Source organism: Bos taurus, chromosome 8, assembly GCF_002263795.3.
Source record: "Bos taurus isolate L1 Dominette 01449 registration number 42190680 breed Hereford chromosome 8, ARS-UCD2.0, whole genome shotgun sequence".
NCBI classification, from domain to species: Eukaryota; Metazoa; Chordata; class Mammalia; order Artiodactyla; family Bovidae; genus Bos; species Bos taurus.
In genome coordinates, this window is record NC_037335.1 from 45222594 (window position 1) to 45245395 (window position 22802).

Here is a 22802-nt window from a genome sequence, read left to right on the forward strand (position 1 = left end):
CTGCGGCTGCAATCCGTGACCACCAGGTGGCGCTCGCCATTTCCCGAGCAGGAGGGCGGAGCCGCCGCAGATCACAAAGAGCATGTGGACGCTCGGGCGCCGCTCGGTTGCCAGTTTCCTGCCCCGCTCCGCGCTCCCGGGCTTTGCCCCTACCCGTGCCGGGGCCCCGCGGCCGGCGAAGGACCTCTCGCTCTCCGGCCTCCCGGGCCTGCGAATCGGAACCGCCAAGGCCCCGGCGCGTAGCCAGTCCGTAAGTATCCGCGCCGGCAGCTGCGCAGGCCGCACGCCGGGAGGGAGGCCGCGCACGCCGAGGACGCGCCGGACAAGCGCACTCGCCCCAGCTCCGGCGGGGCCGCGCTTGGGCGGGGAAAGTGCGGCGGCGCGCGGCTGAGCAGTGCCCAGTCTCCGTTTCTCCCGGTTACTTTTGCACTGTTTTCCGCTTTCTTGAGAAAAAGGGCGATTGTATCCTGCGGTGCAATTGCGGGAAAAGCAGGAAAGGTGGGCGGGGACTGACTCTTAGGGGCCAGTGATAGTTCTAAGCTTGTCACTGCTCTTTTCGAGAACTTAAATTTAAGTAATAATATATGCTAGGTACTATAATATACATATAAGTATTCTATGTATAATATTAGCATGCTATGAATATAGAACTACTTAAGTCAAATAGTGTATATATCAATATAATGATATAAATGTGTACTATCAGAGCGATGCTTTCAAGCATGGGCTTTTATGAACGAAATGCTTTCATCTAGCGAGGTGAAGATGTCAGAGTTGCGGAGCACTGCAGCTAGAGCAGCAGGGCTTTTTGGATCGGGCCTGGGTTCCAAATTCTGGCTCCTGGACTCAGCAGAGGTACCTCGAGGGATGGCGGAACCCCTCTGAGGCCTGGCTTGTTTTTCTGGGAAGAGATTACCGCTGGCATAGGTTTAATTAACATATATAAAGTCTTAAGCACTTAATTTCACTTCTCTCCCCCGGGTTACAAAGAAATGCCTGACCCAGTTACTCCACGACTTGGAAGCCCAAAGGACTATGGGATTAAGGAGGTTACACGGGAGGATAGAGGTGATGTTTAATCAGGGTCTGCAGATAGCAGGAGGTGGTGAGCGGCCTTCAGGAGAGAACTGAATGGGCAAAGGCGGGAAGGCAGGCAGGCAGAGATCAGCTCTGAGTGGCTGGTCCACTGGATGGACTGTGGGTAGTGAAAGGGCAGGTGAAATCCAATTCAAATTGTTCATGGAGCTCTGGAAGTTGACTTTAGGCTTAACCCTTCCACTGAGGTGTGCTATTTGACTGTGTTGGAGATATCCCTGGGATTGGTTGCCTACGCTCAAAGTTGGAATCACTGACTTCTCTTCTCAGGAAAACCAGGCAGTCAGGACCACGCTGGTCACAGGTGCCCCTTCTACAGAATGCACATGTTCATCACCCTGTTCCTTCTGTGCTGCTCTTGCCTGGCATGGTGCTGCAGTGGGCGTTTCTGTGTGTGTGAACAGAGTCTTGTCTTGGGTGAAGTCCTCAGGCTGGCCTTGCTGAGTGAGGAGCCAGCAGATACTCAACTCATTTGATGCCAAGAGTGGTTGTGCCCGTTTGTCCTCCCAGAAGTGGATGAGAACTGACTCACTCTTCAAGCTTTCGGTTTGCCATAGCCCAGGGTGACAAGGGGACCCTGGGCTAGCCTCCCTGCTGGCCATCAGGCCAAGCCTCACCAGAGTGGCCTAGGTTGGGTCATGTCCAGGGTCTGAGCTGGAGCCTGTGGAACTACCTAGTATTTCCTGCAGCGTCTCCCCTTAGCCGGCCTTGTACCGAGCTCACGAAGTCACTGAGCCCTGGACACTCGAGTGGGCAGACCTGCCACAGACACACAGTCCAGGGGCTCCAGGTAACCTTGGCAGCAGGAGGGTTGGCCTCGGGGGGCTTAAGGGGGCGCTCTTATAACAGAGCCCTGCCCACCCTGAAGTCCATCTGCAGCCCACAATCAGAGTGGGGCAGCTTCTTCCTTAGCAAAGGCCAGATTTCTCCCCTGAGGTCCTCTCTCTCCACACTGTCCTGACATGCTTCAAAACAAACTGATTGATCACCATCAGGCCCCAAGTTTGGGGTATTGCAGTCCATGACTGCTGCCTTCAGAGGAGGAAGTAGAGGTCTGAAAGGTTAAGCAGTTATCCAGGGAATGTCGGGCTTCCCTGATCGCTCATTCGGTAAAGAATCTGCAATGCAGGAGACCTGGGTTTGATCCCTGGGTCGGGAAGAACCCTTGGAGAAGGAAATGGCTACCTCGTCCAGTCTTCTTTCCTGGAAAATCCCATGGACAGAGGAGCCTGGCGGACTATTGGACACAAATTAGTGACTACACCACCACCACCACAGAGAATGTTAGATTAGGGAGAAGCAGGTAGGAGATGATGGAGGGGGTCTTTGGCAACTGTTCCCTTGTGATTACAATCAGCTGAATAGGGACTTCCCTGGCGGTCCATTGGTTAAGAATCCGCCTTGCAATGGAGGGGACATGGGTTCAATCCTTGGTGACGGAACTAAGATCCCACATGCTGTGGAGCAACTGAGCCTACTTGCCACAACTAGAGAGCCCGCGTGCTACAACGAAAGATCTTGTGTGACACAACACGAAGGCTCCACATGCTGCAACTAAGACCTGACATCGCCAAATTTTAATTCATTCATTTAAAAAAAAAAGAAACTTAAAAAAAAACAGCTGAATAAAGTCTTCTATTCTGGCTGTGAATGAGTACCTTGCTTGAGACTAGCTCTCCAATCAGAACCATCGAAGATATACAATTAAAGGACAAAAGAGAAACACTGTGTGTGAAGGTAGCAGACGGACTAAGACAGCTAGGATTTGAGAGGCCGAGATCCACGAGAGAAGGGAAAACTGACTGACGTGAGCCCCGAGTTCTCAAAGCCCTCCCCTCTGTGTTTCGAGCCCTGTATCGTTCCCAGGATGCGATTCTTGCCTTTGGGGCCAGGACCTTGGGGCCAGACAGCATGGGTTCAGATCCCAGCTCCCCTGCTTTGTATCTGTGTGTTTGTGTGACTTAGGCAAGTGACCCTGCCGTGCCTCAAATTCCTCGTCTGTAAAATACAAGTACAGTCGACCCTCCTCATTCCTGGATCCTGTACTTGTGCACCCACCTCCTCACTGTGGTGTATCTGTAACCCCAAAATCAATACTCAAGGCCCTTTCAGGGTCATGCTAGGATGTGCGCAGAGCAGCAGAAAGCCTGAGTCACCCACACTCGCATGACCCTGGCTGAGGTCACAGCAGGCCCTGCCCTCTTGTTTCAGCTCCCACACTGGAAACGAGGGTCTTTTGCACAGTCTGTCTGGGCATGTTCTTCATGGTTTAGTTTTGTGGCACAGTTTTGTGCTTTTTTTTTTTTTCCTGGTTGATTTCACTGTTTAAAGTGGCCCCAAGCATAGTGCTGTCTGGTTGCTCTGTGCAGGAAGGCTGTGAGGGACCTTAGGGAGGAAACAGGCGGGCTGGGTAAGCTTTGTTCAAAACGTGAGTTTTAGTGCTGTTGGCTGTGAGTCCAGGGTCAGTGAATCGACAACATATATGATAGAGGCGTCTTTAAACAGAAACACGTGTAAAACCAGGTTGTGCCTTGATCATTTGGTGAAAACGAGTCCAGAGGCTCACAGGAACCTCTCCGTATTTCCCTCAGGAGCAACTCGCTCATCCACCAACTTTACAGGGCATCTCTATCATGAATGACGACTGTCACAGTACAACACTTTCCTCCTAGGCGGGCAATGAGGACTAAATGAGTCCCTTCTCTAAAGTCTGGGATCACCACCCAGTTGATGGTGAACACTCCAGAACATGCTGTGGGACACTGTGCTTTTCACAGCCACTCTCTCACTTCTTCAAAGCCAATGTTTTTAAATGGCCATCTGTGTCCTACACCCCCATTTCCTCCTCCTCCTCCCCTCACGTCTCAGCCTTAGTCTTTCCCAGCTTGCCCAGGGCCCCGATGGCCCAAGAGAGTAACCACAGCCTCTGTCCCCTCCTCTTGGTGGCAGCCACGGTGCCCTTTGGAGAAGGTGAACCTTGCCGCCAAGCTCTGCAGGCCCCTCGGCGTCTCCCCCAGATGAAGCCCTGCAGCCCGCCTCTCCATCACTCCCCTGCCGCCTCTCCATTCTGCTGGACCACTTCTCTCTCCTTTCGAGCCTCCATCCCCTCTGACAGCTCTCCGGCTGGTCATAGCTCAGACCCCACTGCTCAGAGGAAGTAGTTAGGTATTGAAAGAAATCAGTGTGTCACAGTGTCCCCTGCAGATGGTGTTATTAAGATCTGTCAGGCAGCAGTCTGCAGCTACATCCTGGCCATCCAGCCATTTGTGCTTGCTCCTTTTAGTCACATTCTAAGACTTTGCTGACACTCCTCACCCCGTCTTTGTTCACCACCCCATCCCAGCCAGCAGCACTTCCGGTGATGGTAGGTATGTCCTGAGTCTGTGCCACACGACACCCCACAGGTAGCTAATGAGACCGGGGAATTGACTTTGCAATTTTGATCTTACTTCAGTAAATTTACATTTGAATAGGTGCATGTAGTGAGTGGCTACTGCGTTGGGGAGCACAGCCTGCGTTGGGGAGAGAGCCTGGGCTAGTGCAGTGTATTGCACCAAAAGAAGACAAAAAAATTGCCGAGGAAGAAATAGTCTGAAAAACTTTAACCTGGTTACTCCTGAGTGTACCCATAATAATATTTAAACTGCGCATTAATGGACTGTAATGTATTGGAAAATGGTAATGTTCTTCACTTTGGCTTTTAGAGCTTGAGCCTCCGCTGCCTCAACCAGACCCTGGATGTCAAAAAGCAAAGTGTCTGCTGGATAAATTTGAGGACAGCGGGAACTTTGGGTGATGCTGGGTAAGACAAAGCATCTTGCATGTCAGAGATCACTTCTTCCTTCCACCACCCCTCCATGTATAACATATGCACACATACATATACTTGTCTTTTTCTTTCCTTTCACTTTTTTTTAACAACAAAAACCTCAAAACCCATCCCACAGAAAACCTGTCTTCTCCCTAAGAAGTAGCGCTCATAAGCATCTTCCCACATCACTAACTATCCACTGTACTATGTTTAGTGAAATAGTTCTAAGTTGTATGGATGTGCCATGATTCATTTAACGCATTCCCTATTGCTGGACATTGAGGTTGTTCCCAGAGTTTTGTTATTCTCTTTGATATCTTAGTCTTTAGGGCCGGCCAAGTTTCAGTAACAAGTAGACCCCAAATTGAAATGGCTCCAAGCAGGCCCCCTTCTCTGTGGGAGCAGGGTGGCCGTACCTCTGTGAAATGGTTCAGAGAGCCGGACTCCCTCCACCTTCCTGTCTCCTATCTGCACCATCTGCCCTCTGCCGGTCAAGCCTGGGTCATCCCATCCACGGTACACTCCACAGAAATGGACGAGAGCATGGCAGGCCCAGCAGTGGTGTTTGTCCCTCACTCACATTTTAGTGGGAAGGACTTGGTCCCAGGGCCCCAGCTAAGAGGAGGGGAGGCCAGTAAGGTAGTCTAGTGGGTGTCCTGGAGGGAAGAGGTGATGGGTTCTGGGGGAAAGCTGCTGGGCGCTGCTGCAGCCCAGCCCTCTATGAATCTGCATGACACCACCCCTGCCCCGGCCCCTGTAACCTTCTACACACATCCTGGGGCCGCAACCACAGGCCCACAGTCCCTCATCTGCCTCGAAGGCCGAGATGGCCAGATGACATGCAGTCCTGTCTCCAGGTCTAGGAATGGCTTCTCCGACCTACACACAAACACACACGGAGAGGGGCAAGATAACCAGTACATCAGTAGCTCGTGTTCAAGTAAAAGATGACATTTTATTTGAAGAGGGCAGCAATGGAGCCCCCTGGGCTGCCCTGGGACAAGCTCTACCCTGGTTGTGGGGGACATTCCTCTAAGAAACCCCAGTTCTGCCCCCAGAAGGCTCCTCACTGGCTGTCCCTCCCCATGGCCTCAGGGGACACAGGCAGTGGAACGTGTCCTTCCTGGGGGTGAGCAGTCTTCACAGCCCTCTCCCTGCTGATAGTAACAGTTTCTGCAGGCTGTCCTAAGGCTCCACTCGGCCAGACTGATTTTTCTTTGATAACAGGATTTTCTCAGAAACCTAGTAGGCATCTGATCTCTTAAGACCTAGTCAGTCTCACATACCAGCCACCTGGAGCCTCCTGTATGTGCTAAGTCACTTCAGTCATGTCCAACTCTGCGACCCTATGGACTGTAGCCCACCAGGCTCCTCTGTCCATGGATTCTCCAGGCAAGAATACTGGAGTGGGTTGCCATGCCCTCCTCCAGGGGATCTTCCCGACCCAGGGATTGAACCTGCGTCTCTTACGTCTCCTGCATTGGCAGGCGGGTCCTTTTCCACTAGTCCCACCTGGAATGGGAGTCTCCAACTGACTTATTTTTGGCATCCTCACTCCCACAGCCACCTGTCTCAACCTAAGAGCATTTTCCTTGAGGTCATAACACTAAAGACTACTCTTAACCTGCTTTTTGCAACAGAATTAGGTCCCCTATTTTGGCTTAATGAGAGGCTTTAGCTTCTCCCCTTGGCTCATCCATCTCGGCACTGCTTCCAGCTCCCCAGCGTAGACCGGCTGGTCTTCTCCTGGCTCACCATTTCTGTGTTCATCAGCTAACGGCAGCAGGGAGCCACCCACACGCAGGAACATCCTAAACTGTCACCAGAGCTCCAGCTCTGCAGGACAGTATGGGCCTTCCAGGTTATCACAGGCAGCAGCTGACAGGGACCTCCAGGCTCCGGGCTCCCATGTCTGTGTCGTTGGGCCCTCCCTGCAGCCTCTGAACAAGTGCTACGTCTGCATGGGTTAGGTTTTCGCCTCGGGGGCACCATTTCCAGCCCCTCCTTGCACATACTCTCTGCTACTGTCCCCCCATCCCTCCAGACAGCCCTCTGAGGTTGGGTGGGACCTTGGCAGACGCTCCATGCCTAGCTCCCTTCTTCAGGGTCTACTTCTGGCCTCTGGGAAGCGTACCTTGACCTGCCATGTGTAGGGCAGCCCGCTTTTGCCATGACCCACCTGCCACTGCCAGATAACACCTGCTAAGCTCTTGACTTTGGGCTTTATGCCTGAGTCAGGTGTGTCTTTATGTTCCCCAAGCTCCTCTGGGCACCTATCAGTCTGTCCTGCTTCTCTTCAGATGTCCCTTGATCAGCGTTAACTGAGGAGGGGGAGAGGGAAATGCCCAACACCCGCCCCCCAGGCCCACCACTCAGCCCCGTAGCCTTCCGCACATTGTGCCCTTGAGGTGGGTGAAACAGACACACACAGGAATGACATGTTGAGTTAGGGGATTTCACCTATATGCACAGGCTTCCCTGGTGGCTCAGACAGTAAAGGATCTGACTGCAATGTGGAAGACCCGGGTCCAATTCCTGGGTTGGGAAGATCCCCTGGAGAAGGGAATGACAACCCACTCCAGTATTCTTGCCTGGAGAATCCCATGGACAGAGGAGCTTGATGGGCTACAGTCCATGGAATGTCTTACTTTGGGCCTCCTAGAAACTCTCCAGTGATGGAGTTTTCCAAGACACCTCTTGTAACCTATAGATACATTCTATACAGGGAGGTTTCTGGCAGTTTTCATTGTCATAATTTACATACCATAAAATTCACCATTTAAAAATGTACCACTGGGACTTCCCTTATAGTCCAGTAGTTAAGACTCTCTGTGCCCAATGCAGAGAGCTCAGATTTGATCCCTGGTCAAGGAACTAGAATCCCACCACGCCACAACTAAGCCCGCACGAGGCGATGAAGATCCCCCTTGTGATGCAGCTAAGACCTGGTACAGCCAGAAACAAAACAAAAACCCAGCCAACCAATATATATATAAAGTAAAATGTACCGTTCAGTGGTTTTTAGTATCCTCACAAAATTATGCAATTTTTACCACTATCTAATTCCAGAACAATTTCATCACTCCAAAAAGAGACTCCATAGCCATTAGTAATCACTCCTCATTCCTCCTTGCCCCAGACAACCACTTTCTGTGTCTATAGATTTATAGCATTTTTTTAATTAAAAAATAATATCTATATAGAATATCTTCAAGTATTCAGCTTGATAAATTTTTAAAAACTGAACATACCATGTAACTCAAGAACTAGCTCAAGAAATAGAATGTTACCAACCCCTTGAGAGCAGGCCTTCTGCTCACTTCTAATTATTAACCCCTCTTTGTCCCAGAGTAGCTACCATTCTGATTTCAAATAACATGGATTAGTTTTGCCTGCCTTTTAAATTTATATAAATGGTATTAAGAATAAGTATGTCTGTGTGTGGCTTCTTTCAGTCACCATTTATTGTGGGATTCATCCATATTGTTATTTTTGTAGACAATTCTGTCTTGCACTGTAGTGTTTCATGGTTTGAAGGTATCACAGTTTATTTATCTACTGTATTATGTCTGGATACTTGGGCAGCCTCTAATTTGGGCTAATGGATAGTTCTGCTGTGAACATTCTAGCGTGGTGCGTGTCTCTTGATGAACCTGGGTATGCATTTCTGTTGAGTATATACCCAAGAGTGGAATTGATGGTCACAGCACCTGAATGTATTCAACTCTTGTAGAAGTATCAATAGTTTTCCAAAATGCTTGTCTAATTTATTTGCCCATCAGCAGTATCTGAACGCTCTGGTTACTGCACTTCCTGACCGACTCTTCATATTCTCTCTTTCGTTTTAACCGTTCTGGTGATATCTCATTGTGGTTTTTTAATTTTCATTTTCCTGAAGATTAGCAAGGTTGAGCACCTTTGCATATGTTCATTGACCATTTGGATATCTTTTTTTTTTTTTAATGAAACCTGTTCAAATATTTTGCGTATTTTCCTGTTGGGTTTTCTTATTGATTTGTAAGAGTTCTTTACATGTCCTGGAAATAAGTCCTTTTTCAGATATATGGAATGCAAGTATTTTCTCCCACTTTGTGATTTGCCCAACAAATGTTAATAACAAAAGCAATGGAAACAACCTCAATGGCCAGTTGAAAGGGACAAGCTGAATGAATAACATAAGATAAAATACTGTGAAAACCCATACGTGCTAATATGGAACAATGTCTAAGACATATGAAATGAAAACTGCAAGGTGCTTCATTTGTATATTAAAAAATATATAAAAATTCTAGAAGGATACAGAAGAGCTTGCTCATACACAGATTGCCTGTCTGGGAAGAAAGGCTTACTTTTTTCATGCTTTTTAAATTTTTACTCTGTATATGTTGGGCTTCCCTGGTGACTCAGATGGTAAAGAATTGGTGTGCAGTGCAGGAGTTCAATCCCTGGGTCAGAGAGATCCCCTGGAGAAGAGAATGGCAACCCACTACCGTACTCTTGCCTGGAGAATTCCATGTACAGTGGAGCCTGGTGGGCTACAGTGTAGGGGGTGACTAAAAGGATACAGAAGATTGCTCATCATAGTTTAGCCTGTTTGGGAAGAAAGACTGACTTCTCTAAATTCTTTCATGCTCTTTAAATTTTTACTCTGTATATGTTAGATATTTTCCATCTATTTAAAAAATTTAAGTAAAAAATAAATATCAATTGATGCTAATAAAATGCAGCAGTTTGGTGATCGCATGATTGGCGTTGTTTCTCTTCCCCCTGCAGCACTTTGGACGATACCACCTATGAAAGACTGGCCGAGGAGACACTGGACTCCTTAGCAGAGTTTTTTGAAGATCTTGCAGACAAACCATACACGTTTGAAGACTATGATGTCTCCTTTGGGGTACCTCTTTTCTTCTCTTCATTCTTCTGTATCCTCCCTAAGAATTTTAGCTCACTGAGATAGAGAATTCCTTTCCAGTAGCATGCAGTTATGGATGGGGCCAAAAGACTGGAGTTCTGGTTTCAGCTGCACCAGTCTTGTGACCTCAGGCAAGTCACTCAGCCTCTCTGAGCCCTCATTTTTCCTGAAAATACAGACTTTGAACCTTCACTCAATACCTATGAAGGTAAATCAGGAAGGAAGCCAGGCATATGTGTTTGTGTAGCAAGACAGCCCTCCTCATGCAGGCACGGAGAACACTGAGCTAGACTGCTAGTTCTTAAGCCGGGTGAGAGATTGCCTAAGATGCATTCAGACTAGACATGTGCCTCGCTTCCTGGAAATTCAGGCTGCAGTCCTAGGAAGCCTGTTTTTGAAAAGCTCACCTGAGATTCTAAAGAGCACCTTTGGGTCCCACCTCTAGGAATATTTGATTGGTCTAGGTTGTGGCCCAAGCCAGGCATTGAGGTTTTTGAAGTTTTTAGAGTAACTCCCCAGATGCTTCATCCAGGGCTGGATGAAACTTAAACAGATCCTAGAAGCCCAGGTAGTGCTGGTGTGAATCAGCTGGCCACCAGGTGGCAGACTTGAGTTAGGGTCAGCCTTTGGATTTATGGAGAATTATTGCCTAGGCCGTAGGGAGCAGCTCTTTTTGACCAGTGGGAGCAAATCCCCTGCAGAAGTTAATCCTCTTGACAGCAATTAATTAATACCAGGAAATGTCATGAAGTGTGCATTTGGGATTAAATCATGGGATTATTTAGGACAACCAGCTGTCAGGCTAAAGTGATAGAAATGGTATTGGATATTACTGTTGGGGGTACTGGCTAGAAAAAGGACTCCATCAAATGGAGCAGGTGTCAAGCCTGGTTGTAAGGACAGTAAGGGACTTGGTGGTAATGGGGCAGGGCAGGAAAGGATTAAATGCCTTCCAGGTGGATTCGTTGGAAGCTGTCAGCACCAGAAAATGCAGCAGTGCTCAGGCTGGGCTGTGGACGTGCTTATGCAGGCAGCCTCAGAAGGGAGAGATACCAGGGAACCCTTACAGACTGGTCCCTCCAACCTGCCCATCTGTGGGATGATTAGAGCTAGGGGAAGCTACAGGTCTCATCTCCCCCAGCCTCCTTCCTAGGTGCGGTAACTATAGGGAAACCAAGTCTCAGGCTAAGTTCTGCCACACTTGGAGACACCACAGAAGCAGTCGCCCCACCTGTTCCTATAGGATTAGTGAAGCATGTCCCTGCTTGACTCAAATACTTTATTTGACAGTTTCATTAGAAGCGAAGGTGCCAGTATTGTAGCAGCTGGATTCTGCTTCCCTCACGAGGCAGGCAACAAAAGCTTGTGCTCAGTGCGGGGTCAGGGCCTTCCCTATCTTCACAGGGTCTCTCTGAAGAGTGCTCAGCTGCTGCACTTGCCCATTCGTGCAAGGGAAGAGGCACCTGAGTTTTTCCACCCGATCCATACACTGCGTCTTGAGTATCATTCTCCTCACTAGGGAAGAAGTATATCTAGTAAATCATGTGCTAATTAGGAAAATCTCTAGTGTAGATGCACTCTATACTAGAGATTTAGTAGCTCCCTCTGTTGTTGGGCTACCTCAGGTGTGAATTTCTGATCAGAGTCCTCCAGGTGCTAACTTATGTATTTCACATATAAGATAAGTTAGTTGACATTACATTATAGATGGTAGAGCACCTGTAACACCATTAGTTGGTTGGAGCACAGCCTTTCCCTGCCCTGAGTCAGATGTCACCTCCTCTGCAGGCCTCGTAGATGCTCCAGGCAGACACCACCAGCCCTCCTTGCCCAGCACTCTTGAGTTTGATACTGACACCCTCTGCTGTAACTGTCTCTTTACACACCAGCTCCCATGGCTACAGTGAGCTCCTTGGCAGCTGGGACACTGTCCACTCCTGGTCTCCCAATGCCTAGAACATTGCCAGGTACATAGCAGGGACTTAAGAAATGTCGATTCACTGTATAAATGAAATGAGACTCACCTACTTTTACATACTTTCAGTGATGGCACTCAGCACATAGAACTGTTTTATCAACTTGCTACTGGCCAAATAGGCAAATGAAAGCAATACTCTAGATAAACCCGTTCCCTTCTGTTCCCTTCTGTGGACTGGGAGACATGGGCAGCTTCGTGGCTCTTGTGTTGTCCGGGTGGGGCAGGTCATGTGGTTGTCAGTATCTGGGTCCAGGCCTCATCCTTTACTGGTTATGGTTATCAGAGGGAACTGCCTGCAGGAGCCAAAGCCCCACCCATGGCTAGGTAACCATGGAGTCGCTGCACTTGACCCTGGAAACTGTGACAAGCACCATGCTATTTAGAGTTACCTCCAAGCTGCCTTTGTTTTCTTTCCAGGTGGAGCCCTAGCTTCTTAGTCACTTTAAATAGAATTTACCGGTTGCCATGCCCTTCATTCACTGAGTTTTCTGCATATTATTGCCATAGACAGAGGCTTCTTAACCATTTGGGGATCAGGACACCCTGTGAGAATCTGACTGCTCTGGATCCTCTCCTGAGAAAAACTTCTGTGTATGCCTAGGAGTTTCTGCTTCCAGGGCTGTGCTGTTTGCAGAGCCTTGAAGACCACCTCTGGGTCCTAGGTCATGCACCCCTGCTCGGAGGTAGCACTTTATTGGATATGGTGACAGAGGGCCTGGCCTAGCATCCTGCATTTGTACTTTTTTCCTAGAATGCTTAAGTGAATTATCTAACCATGAGGACAGGTCCTTTAGCTGTAAAGTGAGTAACAGTAACCTCCTCTTCTCCAGGTGTATTTTAGGATTAAGTGAAACAATGTAGGTAAAAGCGCTGTATATTCATTATTCTTATTCCTTAAGGGGAAGTCAGTGTACATTTTAGGAGTGGGGGAAGTCACACGCATATAGGTGTGTGTTAGTCATTCAGTCATGTCCATCTCTTTGCGACCCCATGGGCTGTAGCCTGCCAGGCTCCTCTGTCCATGGGATTCTCCAGGCAAGCCTACTGGAGGGGGTTGCCGTTCCCTTCTCCCAGGTATCAAACCCGGGTCTCCCACATTGCAGTCAGATTCTTTACTGCTTCCCTGAGCCACCACGGAAGCCTATTCATATAGATGAAATCCCCTAATGCAACATGCCATTCCCATATGTGTCTGTTTCTACAAATGAGCTTATAACAACGGAAATGACTATTTTTGCTTCCACTGACGCTGCCAGTCGGAATCAAGCCTCACCTCTTATGACTGGAGGCTGCTTCCACTGGTCAGTGTCTGGATGTCAGGAGCTAAATACTGCCTCTCTCCCCCATTGCCCCATATTGATATCTGCCCATTCTCCCTAAGTAGACACTCAGATTGCTCCTTAAGGAATAACATTAATGTACAAAAAAAAGCTCTCTTTTATCTGGGTTACTTGTAGACGGTTCCAAAAGCATTAAGAATTCCTGGGGAACCAGTAATGCAGCTAGTTTCCTTTGGAAATGGAAGAAGTTATAACAAATCTGGTCAGCGTATTAAAAAGCAAAGACATCACTTTGCTAATAAAGGTCCATCTAGTCAAAGCTATGGTTTTTCCAGTAGTCACATATGGATGTGAGAGTTGGACCATAAAGAAGGTTAAGTGCCAAAGAATTGATGCTTTCCAACTGTGGTGTTGGAGAAGACTCTTAACAGTCCCTTGGACTGCAAGGAGATCGAACCAGTTAATCCTAAAGGAACTCAACCCTGAATATTTATTGGAAGAACTGATGCTGAAGCTCCAGTACTTTGGCCAACTGATGCAAAGAGCCAACTCTTTGGAAAAAGACCCTGATGATGGGAAAGATTGAGGGCAAGAGGAGAAAGAGGCGACAGAGGATGAGATCGTTGGATGGCATCACCAACTAGATGGACATGAGTTTGAGCAAGCTCTGGGAGATAGTGAAGGACAAGGAAGCCTGGCGTGCTGTAGTTCATGGGGTTGCAAAGAGTCAGACACGACTTGGCAACTCAAAAACCTCAGTAGAAAACTCTAATTGCGCACAATGAACAGGAGGGGGCGTAGTTGAGCGTTGCCTTGTGTGACCTTGCCCTTCACGTTCCAGGGGTTATCACAGCGCCTGATTATCATCCACTTGGTTCTCTCATTGGGTTTTTAAAAATCCATCAGTTTTTTGCACAGATATTGAAAATGCTAGGATGAAAAGACAAATCTGCCCTCAGGGGACTTAAAGTAGTGGAGGGAAGGAGCAGGTGAGGAGCAAGCTGGCAGCTCAGATACAGTGAGGAAAACACACAGGCCATAGTCCCAGCTGAGGGGTGCCAGGGTAACCTTCCCAGAATCGCCTCAGTTCTCCTATCAGCCCCCGCTCCGCGAACTGTCTCTGAAGGGGGCGGAGCAGCTGTTGTCCTAAGGAAGCTGGTGAGACTGTGCACTCCTAGACCCAGCCCCTGCCTTTCCTGCTGTATCATGTACCGCCTGGGTGTAGGGTCACAACAGGGCATTTAAGGGCCGCAAATAGGTAAAATCAGGAGAAATTATGTCTTGATTCCTTGAGTCTATTATATGGGAAAATAAGCCATAAACTATATATATGGACGGGGAAATGAGTGACTGTGATGGGTACAGACCTTCTTTTTGAGGTGATAGAAATAGCCTGGAATTACACAGTGAGGATGTTTGCACACTTTATGAAAACACTGTGACATGCTAAAAACTACCAAATTATACAGTTGTAAGAAACTGAAATATAAGTGAAAGATAGTCCTAACAAAATAACACAGATAGGTTTCAAAGGAAAAAAAAGAAAATTTAAAGCAAACTTGCGTGATCATAGCCCTGCATTTTAAAACTGGCAGCTGAACACCACCCTGGTGGCCCACCGGTCAGCACTCTGCATTCCCAGTGCAGGAGCCTGGTTTGATCCCTGGTCAGGGAACTAGACCCTGCATGCCATAACGAAGACCTAGTACAGCTAAATTAAAAACAAACAAAAGAACTGGCAGCAGATACCTGAGCTGATATCGCTGATTAACAGGACTGAGAGAGCACTTCGTGTTGTGGGAAGAACAGCATCTTCTGGGCTGGAGCAGACCTGGATTTGAGATCAGCTTTCCCAGTTTCTAAGTTTCCTTTGTTACCCTTTCCCTTTGTTGTCCTCATCTGTAAAACTGGGATAATGATTTCCACCTCCCGATGGTTATGATCGTGATCGTAGAGTAAACAGTTTTACACAGAGTGCCCAGCAGTGCCTGGTGCAGAGCAGGTACTGAAAAATAATAGATGCTATTTTTGTGGATGTCTTCATTTTGTTTATAACATTTATATTTCCAACGTCTCCATAATTTTGCTTATTTCTTTTTCATTGGAAAAAGATCATTAAAAATATAACCCACTAGTGTCCTCCCCATCCCCTGCCTATCAGTTATATTATTATTGGCACTCTCTCCACCTTTTCAATAGCGCTTTGTGTTTGCAAACCAAACACAAAACATTCTAAGAACCACTGGGGACCCGTTGGTGGACAGGGACTCTGAAAGGCTGCCTGTCTGAGGGCCTTGCAGGGGTTGGGGAGCAGCAAGGCTTAGCCGTGGAGCTGTTTCCTGAATATCCTGTGCAGTCTAGAGAGATCTCAGGCCTGAGGAGTAAGAGGCTCCTTTGTTGAAAGAGGGTTTTCAAATTTAAATGAGCATTTATTGGGCAAAGATAAGACCAACCGGCCTTTTGAAGAATTCAAGGCTCCGGAGAGGAATATAAAGCTGGAGAGGGGCATCTGAGAAACTTGTGAGCTGCTTTGGTGGGGCGTGAGGGGGTTGGGGGCAGTGGATAAGAGCCCTGGTGCGCAGAGGGTCTGCCTTCTGCCAACGGAGCTCAGGCTGCTGCTCTGAGACCAGCAAAGCTGGTGGCTGGATGGCTTCCTTCTCTCTTGCCTTTTCTTCCTTTCTTCGGTCATGAACTTGGTCTGCCCGACGTTTGTGCTGACTGGGACTGCAGTAGAGTTGGTGCCTATGTCTTTTAATGTCTCTAATATGTTCTGGCCCGTCGTTGAGAAACTAAGGCAGCAGTCAGGATGCTGATCCTTTCATTTGTCGGCTGCAGTAGAGCCACTGAACACTCCTGTCTTCTTACCTCAGGAGGGGAATAAGGATATTCTTTGCCTTGTCCACCTCAAAGGGAATGAGGGAAAACACTCTGACATATGTGTCATTGTGATTAATCATCATCTGATTCCAAGAGCAGTGCTCTTTCTGCGTGATCTAATTCCAAAAACTAAATTAAAGACAGTTCCTTTTTGGCATATGTTGTGCCCTGGTATAAATGCAGAATTGAGATATAACAAAAGAGGAGGCAACTATGACACAGTATTAACCCTGTCTTGTTTTACTTCCTCATGCTTTTTTCCACCTGATGCACCAGAGTGGTGTTCTAACAGTTAAACTGGGTGGAGATCTAGGAACCTACGTGATCAACAAGCAGACTCCAAACAAGCAAATCTGGTTATCTTCACCATCCAGGTAAGTCCGGAAGTCAAAGTCTCTCAGGGTTTAGCTTGTTTGAAACATGACCTGGTAGACTGTTTAAGAAGGGTCACCCTCGTGTATTAGCACCTATGTAAGGCAACCTTTCCTGAGGTTCTTCAGCATGTCTCAGGCTCAGTAGGAAGGTTTACTCTGATGATTATGTGGCTGCTATAAGCAGGTATCAGGATATTAACAAGATTGGAAGTGAAGAATTTTCGGAACCCACCTTGCCATTTTTTCTCCATGAAAAAGCCACCTTTGCTATTACAGCATGTGAACAAGTTGCAGTTTGTCTTCAAAGCACGTTAAAGTTTGACCTCTGGTCTGTTTTGAGCACCTCAATTAAAAGTTAGTTGAATTCCACTTGCAGAACTGGGCTGTGTGCTCTGTGGAGGTTGGAGAGTGTTTTAAACTGTACTTCCAGGGCATTCCATGCCTCCTACCTTTTTCATTGATGTGCTTTCAATCTAGCAGAATAAAAGATTGTTTTGGAGACCTTCTGTGCTGCGTTTCAAGGCCTGAGAATGTGCAGGGAGAGAGGGTCCCTCATCCCTCTAGCTGCTGTTGAAGTGGTTGTAAGAAAGTGAAGGGAGAGACGCCCACAAAGAGCTCTCGGAACAACCTTCCTGGTCCTTCCTTCATTAGCACTTCCAAAGAGAACACTCAGACTGTGAATTGGGAAAGGCCCAGATACAACTAGCCTGGAATTCTTTGAAAGCCTCACAGTGTTTCCATTTTTTTGAAGAAAAGTGTTTAACTCCTTCCCTGCCTCAGCATTGACATCACTTTTAGGTAGTTAATATTGTACTGTTTATGGTGCTGTAATGTGTGATTCTTTGTTCAAACTAAATCAAGCATTAGGCTTCCTTCATCCCAGCCTCATCTAGGAAGAATGTTATCATTCAAGAAAAACCAATTCCAAGGAATCACTCATTTCTAGCCAGGTGCTTATTCACAGACTGTCTTGCTTTTAGATCTAACTTAGTTGAAGTTGAGGGAGATTTTACCCTGTGTGGGCCAATTAGCCTGTTCTCTTTGGTCTCAAACAGCCACCTCGACCCTTCCTGTGGCCATGCATGAGGGCTGCAGCCTTATCCTTCATCTCCAGAGGAATCAGGATGAGAAACTGGGTGGACCACAAATCCAGCCATCAGATTTGGGGATCAGTGGCTTTGAAAATAGCAGGCAGAGCACCAGAACCAACTGTGCTGGCTCCACTAAAAGAATTCCCTCTTGTTGTATCTTGAGACTGAAAAGTCCTTATCGTATTTGGACACACCTACCAGCAACAGGATCCTACCTCAGGCATGTTTAGAAAAATATACTTCTGGATGATAACAAATTTTGAGAAATCCTAAGTTGTTTTTTTTTTTTTTAATTCACGATGAGAATCTGGAAAGAAAATATGCCACATAGCCTTTTACTATCATGAAAATACTGTGTTCCTCAAAAAAAAAAGTTATTTTCCACTCAATTTTTCACATTGGCCCAAAATAACCTTTCCTAGGGCTGCTTTTCTGATATTATAGGGCTTTTTATTTTATTTTATGGCATGGGGGATCTTAGTTCCCCGACCAGGGATCAAACCCATGCCCCCTGCATTAGAAGCACAGAGTCTTAACCCCTGAACTGCCAGGGAAGTCCTGGGGCTTTTTAACTGACAACGTTTCAGGTCAGAAGAAACACTGGCTTTGCCTCAGTACCTTGCTTGAAGACGTTAAAGGATGGAATAAAGGAGAGGTCTGGGTGGACAGCTGGGTGTCCCTGGCTGAGCACAGAGCCCTGGGCAGTGTGGAGGGGCCTGGGCGTTCTCATGCTTGCCTGGTATCCTGGCAGCAAATCAGAGTCCAGAGCCAAGGAAACGCTCTCTGGCTTTGGTCCAGGTTATTATGCCTCTGTGTGTTTGGCTGTTTGTACATGGTAAAAGCCCAGTGCTTTTGGTTTGTCCCTTTTATCCCATTAAGAAAGTGCCTTTGGTTGATAATACAGAAATCCTTGATGTTTTCGTAACCTTCAAAACATACTTCCCTTCTGAACTTTCCTCCTCCCTGGCAAAGCTGTCCCAGTCCTGCACTTTGGAGAAGCTCCCGTGAGCGCAGCTGGACTTGGCAGCCCCTTGCTTCCTGTGGGCTTGCAGTGTCCTCTGCTCCTTCCTCCATCAAGGTGTCACCCTGCAGTGCCATCAGTTGCGGGCACGTCCCCTCCTCCACTAGACCCGGAGGAAGTGGAATTAATGGGCACAGGTTGTGTTGGTCTGGAATAATCAGACACTGCGAAACCTAGTCACACGGGCCACTCGGACACAGTGTTCCCAGCGTGAAGTGCATGTGCTGTTCTTGTTCACTAGATGAGCTTGAGACGGATGAACTAGCCCATCAGACTCTCACCTTCATGGATTTCAAATTGAATTAAGCAAATTGTTTTTGCTTAAAAATACCAGTAGAGACGGTTACCAGGAGCTGGGAAGAGGAGTGAATAGGGAGTAACTGCTTAATGGATGTGGAATTTCCTTTGGGTGATGAAAATGTTTTGAAACTAGATAGAGATAGTGGATGCCCAATGTTATGAAATGTACTGAAATGATGATAATAACATAGGTAAGGGGCAGATCATGCCAGTAGTGCATGAATGGCCATCATCCAAAAGACACCGCCCTGATATTTCACATGGACATCACCAGACTATACACATGGATATCACCAGATGGTCGACACCGAAATCAGATTGATTATATCCTCTGCAGCCAAAGACGGAGAAGCGCTATACAGTCAGCAAAAACAAGACCAGAAGCTGACTGTGGCTCAGATCATGAACTCCTTATTGCCAAATTCAGATTGAAATTGAAGAAAGTGGAGAAAACCACTAGACCATTCAGGTATGACCTAAATCAAATCCCTAATGACTATACAGTGGAAGTGAGAAATAGATTTAAGAGACTAGATCTGATAGACAGAATGCCTGATGAACTACGGATAGAGGTTCGTGACATTGTATAGCAGATAGGAATCAAGACCATCCCCAAGAAAAAGAAATGCAAAAAAGCAAAATGGCTGTCTGAGGAGGCCTTACAAATAGCTGTGAAAAGACGGGAAGTGAAAAGCAAAGGAGAAAAGGAAAGATATACCCATTTGAATGCAGAGTTCCAAAGAATAGCAAGGAGAGATAAGAAAGCCTTCCTCAGCGATAAATGTAAAGAAATCGAGGAAAACAATAGAATGGGAAAGATTAGAGATACCAAGGGAACATTTCATGCAAAGATGCACTCAATAAAGGACAGAAATGGTATGGACCTAACAGAAGCAGAAGATATTAAGAAGAGGTGACAAGAATACACAGAAGAACTGTACAAAGAAGATCTTCATGACCCAGATAATCACGATGGTGTGATCACTCACCTAGAGCCAGACATCCTGGAACGTGAAGTCAAGTGGGCCTTAGGAAGCATCACTACAAACAAAGCTAGTGGAGGTGATGGAATTCCAGTTAAGCTATTTCAGATCCTGAAAGATGACACTGTGAAAGTGCTGCACTCAATATGCCAGCAAATATGGAAAACTCAGCAGTGGCCACAGGACTGGAAAAGGTCAGTTTTCAGTCCAGTCCCAAAGAAAGGCAATGCCAAAGAATGCTCAAACTACCACACAATTGCACTCATCTCACATGCTAGTAAAGTAATGCTTAAAATTCTCCAAGCCAGGCTTCAGCAATTTGTGAACCGTGAACTTCCAGATGTTCAAGCTGGTTTTAGAAAAGGCAGAGGAACCAGAGATCAGATTGCCAACATCCAATGGATCACCGAAAAAGCAAGAGAGTTCCAGAAAAACATCTATTTCTGCTTTATTGACTATGTCAAAGCCTTTGACTGTGTGGATCACAGTAAACTGAGGAAAATTCTGAAAGAGATGGGAATACCAGACCACCTCACCTGCCTCCTGAGAAACCTGTATGCAGGTCAGGAAGCAACAGTTAGAACTGGACATGGAACAACAGACTGGTTCCAAACAGGATAAGGAGTACGTCAAGGCTGTATATTGTCACCCTGCGTATTTAACTTATATGCAGAGTACATCATGAGAAATGCTGGGCTGCAGGAAGCACAAGCTGGAATCAAGATTGCTGGGAGAAATATCAATAACCTCAGATATGCAGATGACACCACCCTTATGGCAGAAAGTGTAGAGGAACTAAAGAGCCTCTTGATTAAAGTGAAAGAGGAGAGTGAAAAAGTTGGTTTAAAGCTCAACATTCAGAGAACTCAGATCCGGTCCCATCATTTCATGGCAGATAGATGTGGAAACAGTGGCTCACTTTATTTTTCTGGGCTCCAAAATCACCACAGATGGTGATTGCAGCCTGTGAAATTAAAAGACGCTTCCTCCTTGGAAGGAAAGTTATGACCAACCTAGATAGCATATTAAAAAGCAGAGACGTTACTTTGCCAACAAAGGTCCGTCTAGTCAAGGCTATGGTTTTCCATAGCCATGTATGGATGTGAGAGTTGGACTATAAAGACAGCTGAGTGCTGAAGAATTGATGCTTTTGAACTGTGGTGTTGGAGAAGGGGACGACTTGATGGACATGGGTTTGGGTGGACTCCGGGAGTTGGTGTTGGACAGGGAGGCCTGACATGCTGCGGTTCATGGGGTCGTCGGACACAACTGAGCGACTGAACTGTCGAACTGTCAGTGACATTTCAGGTTATCATATGTGATATCATAGCATATCATATCATAGGAAAAGCAAAAGATCAGAATATGATAAACGGAGACTCGTCAATAGGGTTGAAATGTTTTCAGGTCTTGAGCATTGTTCTATGAATTGTTCTTGAGGATAATGATGTAATTCTGCTTTTTTTAAAATTAGAGTTGGTTTCACAATGTTGTGTTCGTTTCAGGTGTACGGCAAAATGACTCAGATATATTAAATCAAGCCTAAGACAAGAAGTCAAATACATGTCTTGTTTATTACTTTTTAGTTCTTCACTACAGTCAGCTTCTTGGTGACAGTTTCTTTGGAAGCGCAGTTGCTGTGAACTTACTCTGTGTTTCGTCTTGTAGCGGCCCCAAGCGTTACGACTGGACTGGGAGAAACTGGGTATATTCCCACGATGGCGTGTCCCTCCACGAGTTGCTGGCCACAGAGCTGACTCAAGCCTTAAAGACCAAGCTGGACTTATCTGCTCTGGCCTACTCTGGAAAAGACACTTGCTGCCCAGCCCAGTGCTAAAGACGTGAAAAGCTCTAAAGCCAAGACCCCAGCCTTGTTCTGCAGCTGAATGGCTAGCTTTTTCCATTCCTGCATTTGAGGACAGTTGCATTGTATGTAACAGCTCTGTGAAAAGACTGTGTCGCCTTCCACCCTGCCCCCTGAGTTTAGATTTTTAATTTCCATGGAGTTTTTTTGAATGTTTTGTCTGATTTCCTGCCTCACGTGATAGCCTTATGTTTCATAATGTCTGTATGCCCATACCTTTATATATAACCTCACAACTAAGAAAAACAGGAAGGATAAATTCTAGGAGGAGAAATAAATGGGCTTGACCATTCATTCTTTGAAGGACTTACCACAAAAACTGCATGAAGAATATTTGGCCAACCTCATCATACTATCTCAAAATGAGACTTATTAAAGGGAAGCCTAAAATGTTCCTCCTCCTCTTGAAAGTGTAAACACATCTAAGCCCTTTAGTACTGAAGCATCAGTGGCAACTCGGGAACTGTCAAATGAAGACTATTTTCTCTTTGTGCTTTGTGACCCAGGGTGTGATGGGGCAACACACGAAGTGTCTTCCATATGCGCATATAGATGTACATACACATTTACATGTGTGTATACATATTTTTTAAGGATCGGTATAGAATAAGCTATTGAAACATAGGTCTGAGTATGCAAAAAGTCTCCCAAAGACCAGGGGGCAGGGAACATCTCCCTAATCTCCTGGATATAGTATAATAAACGAGGTCAATGGAGCTAAGGAGGTGCTTGGCAAACTGTGAAAGCCCACACAAATGAAAAGATGTTGGTGTAGCAAAATAAAACTTAACTCTCAACTTTTAGGTTGTCAATAATTTTTAATTCCACACCCTTGTCCTATTTCCCCATTTCTATTCCCCTCCTACCTTAAAAGAACCTAATTGTAAGAATGTGATCATTAAGCAAATGAAAATAACTCCTGAGCTTTGCTCTCCTGAATGTACACCATGCTTTGTCTAACCTGTTGATTCTTTTCTTAGATAAAAAGAAGTCAGACTAGCTCTCTACACCCAAAAGTTCCCCCAAAGCAATCCTGCAGGCAGATCACTCAGACAAGATAACTCTGACAAGAAAGCCAGGCAGTCTGCACTGAGTGGAGATGCAGAGCCTCCTGCCTCGGTGATTCACTGAGCTGCTTCCCCCTCCATTTTTCCCATTAAAACTGTCCTGGCTGAGCAGAATCTTGGGACTTGATCTCTGGACACAGATCTACTAA

At 46.6% G+C, this 22802-nt stretch overlaps 1 protein-coding gene across 1 annotated transcript; it reads left to right on the forward strand.

Annotated features, from left to right (window-relative positions):
• The first annotated feature begins 60 nt into the window (after nt 1–60).
• Nucleotides 61–22383, forward strand: FXN (frataxin). Its single transcript, NM_001080727.1, has 5 exons — nt 61–250; nt 4800–4897; nt 9680–9800; nt 16230–16327; nt 21391–22383. Exons 1-5 carry the CDS (start codon nt 83–85, stop codon nt 21557–21559), a joined length of 654 nt encoding a protein of 217 aa, NP_001074196.1. The 5' UTR covers nt 61–82; the 3' UTR covers nt 21560–22383.
• Nucleotides 22384–22802: the final 419 nt, after the last annotated feature.

Excerpts from the sequence above, each read along its gene's own strand:
- FXN (NM_001080727.1), top strand. The coding sequence starts at position 83 with ATGTGGACGCTCGGGCGCCGCTCGGTTGCCAGTTTCCTGCCCCGCTCC. Across the intron at positions 4,898-9,679 it reads GGAACTTTGGGTGATGCTGG|CACTTTGGACGATACCACCT; the intron begins GTAAGACAAAGC and ends TTCCCCCTGCAG. Across the intron at positions 9,801-16,229 it reads ACTATGATGTCTCCTTTGGG|AGTGGTGTTCTAACAGTTAA; the intron begins GTACCTCTTTTC and ends CTGATGCACCAG.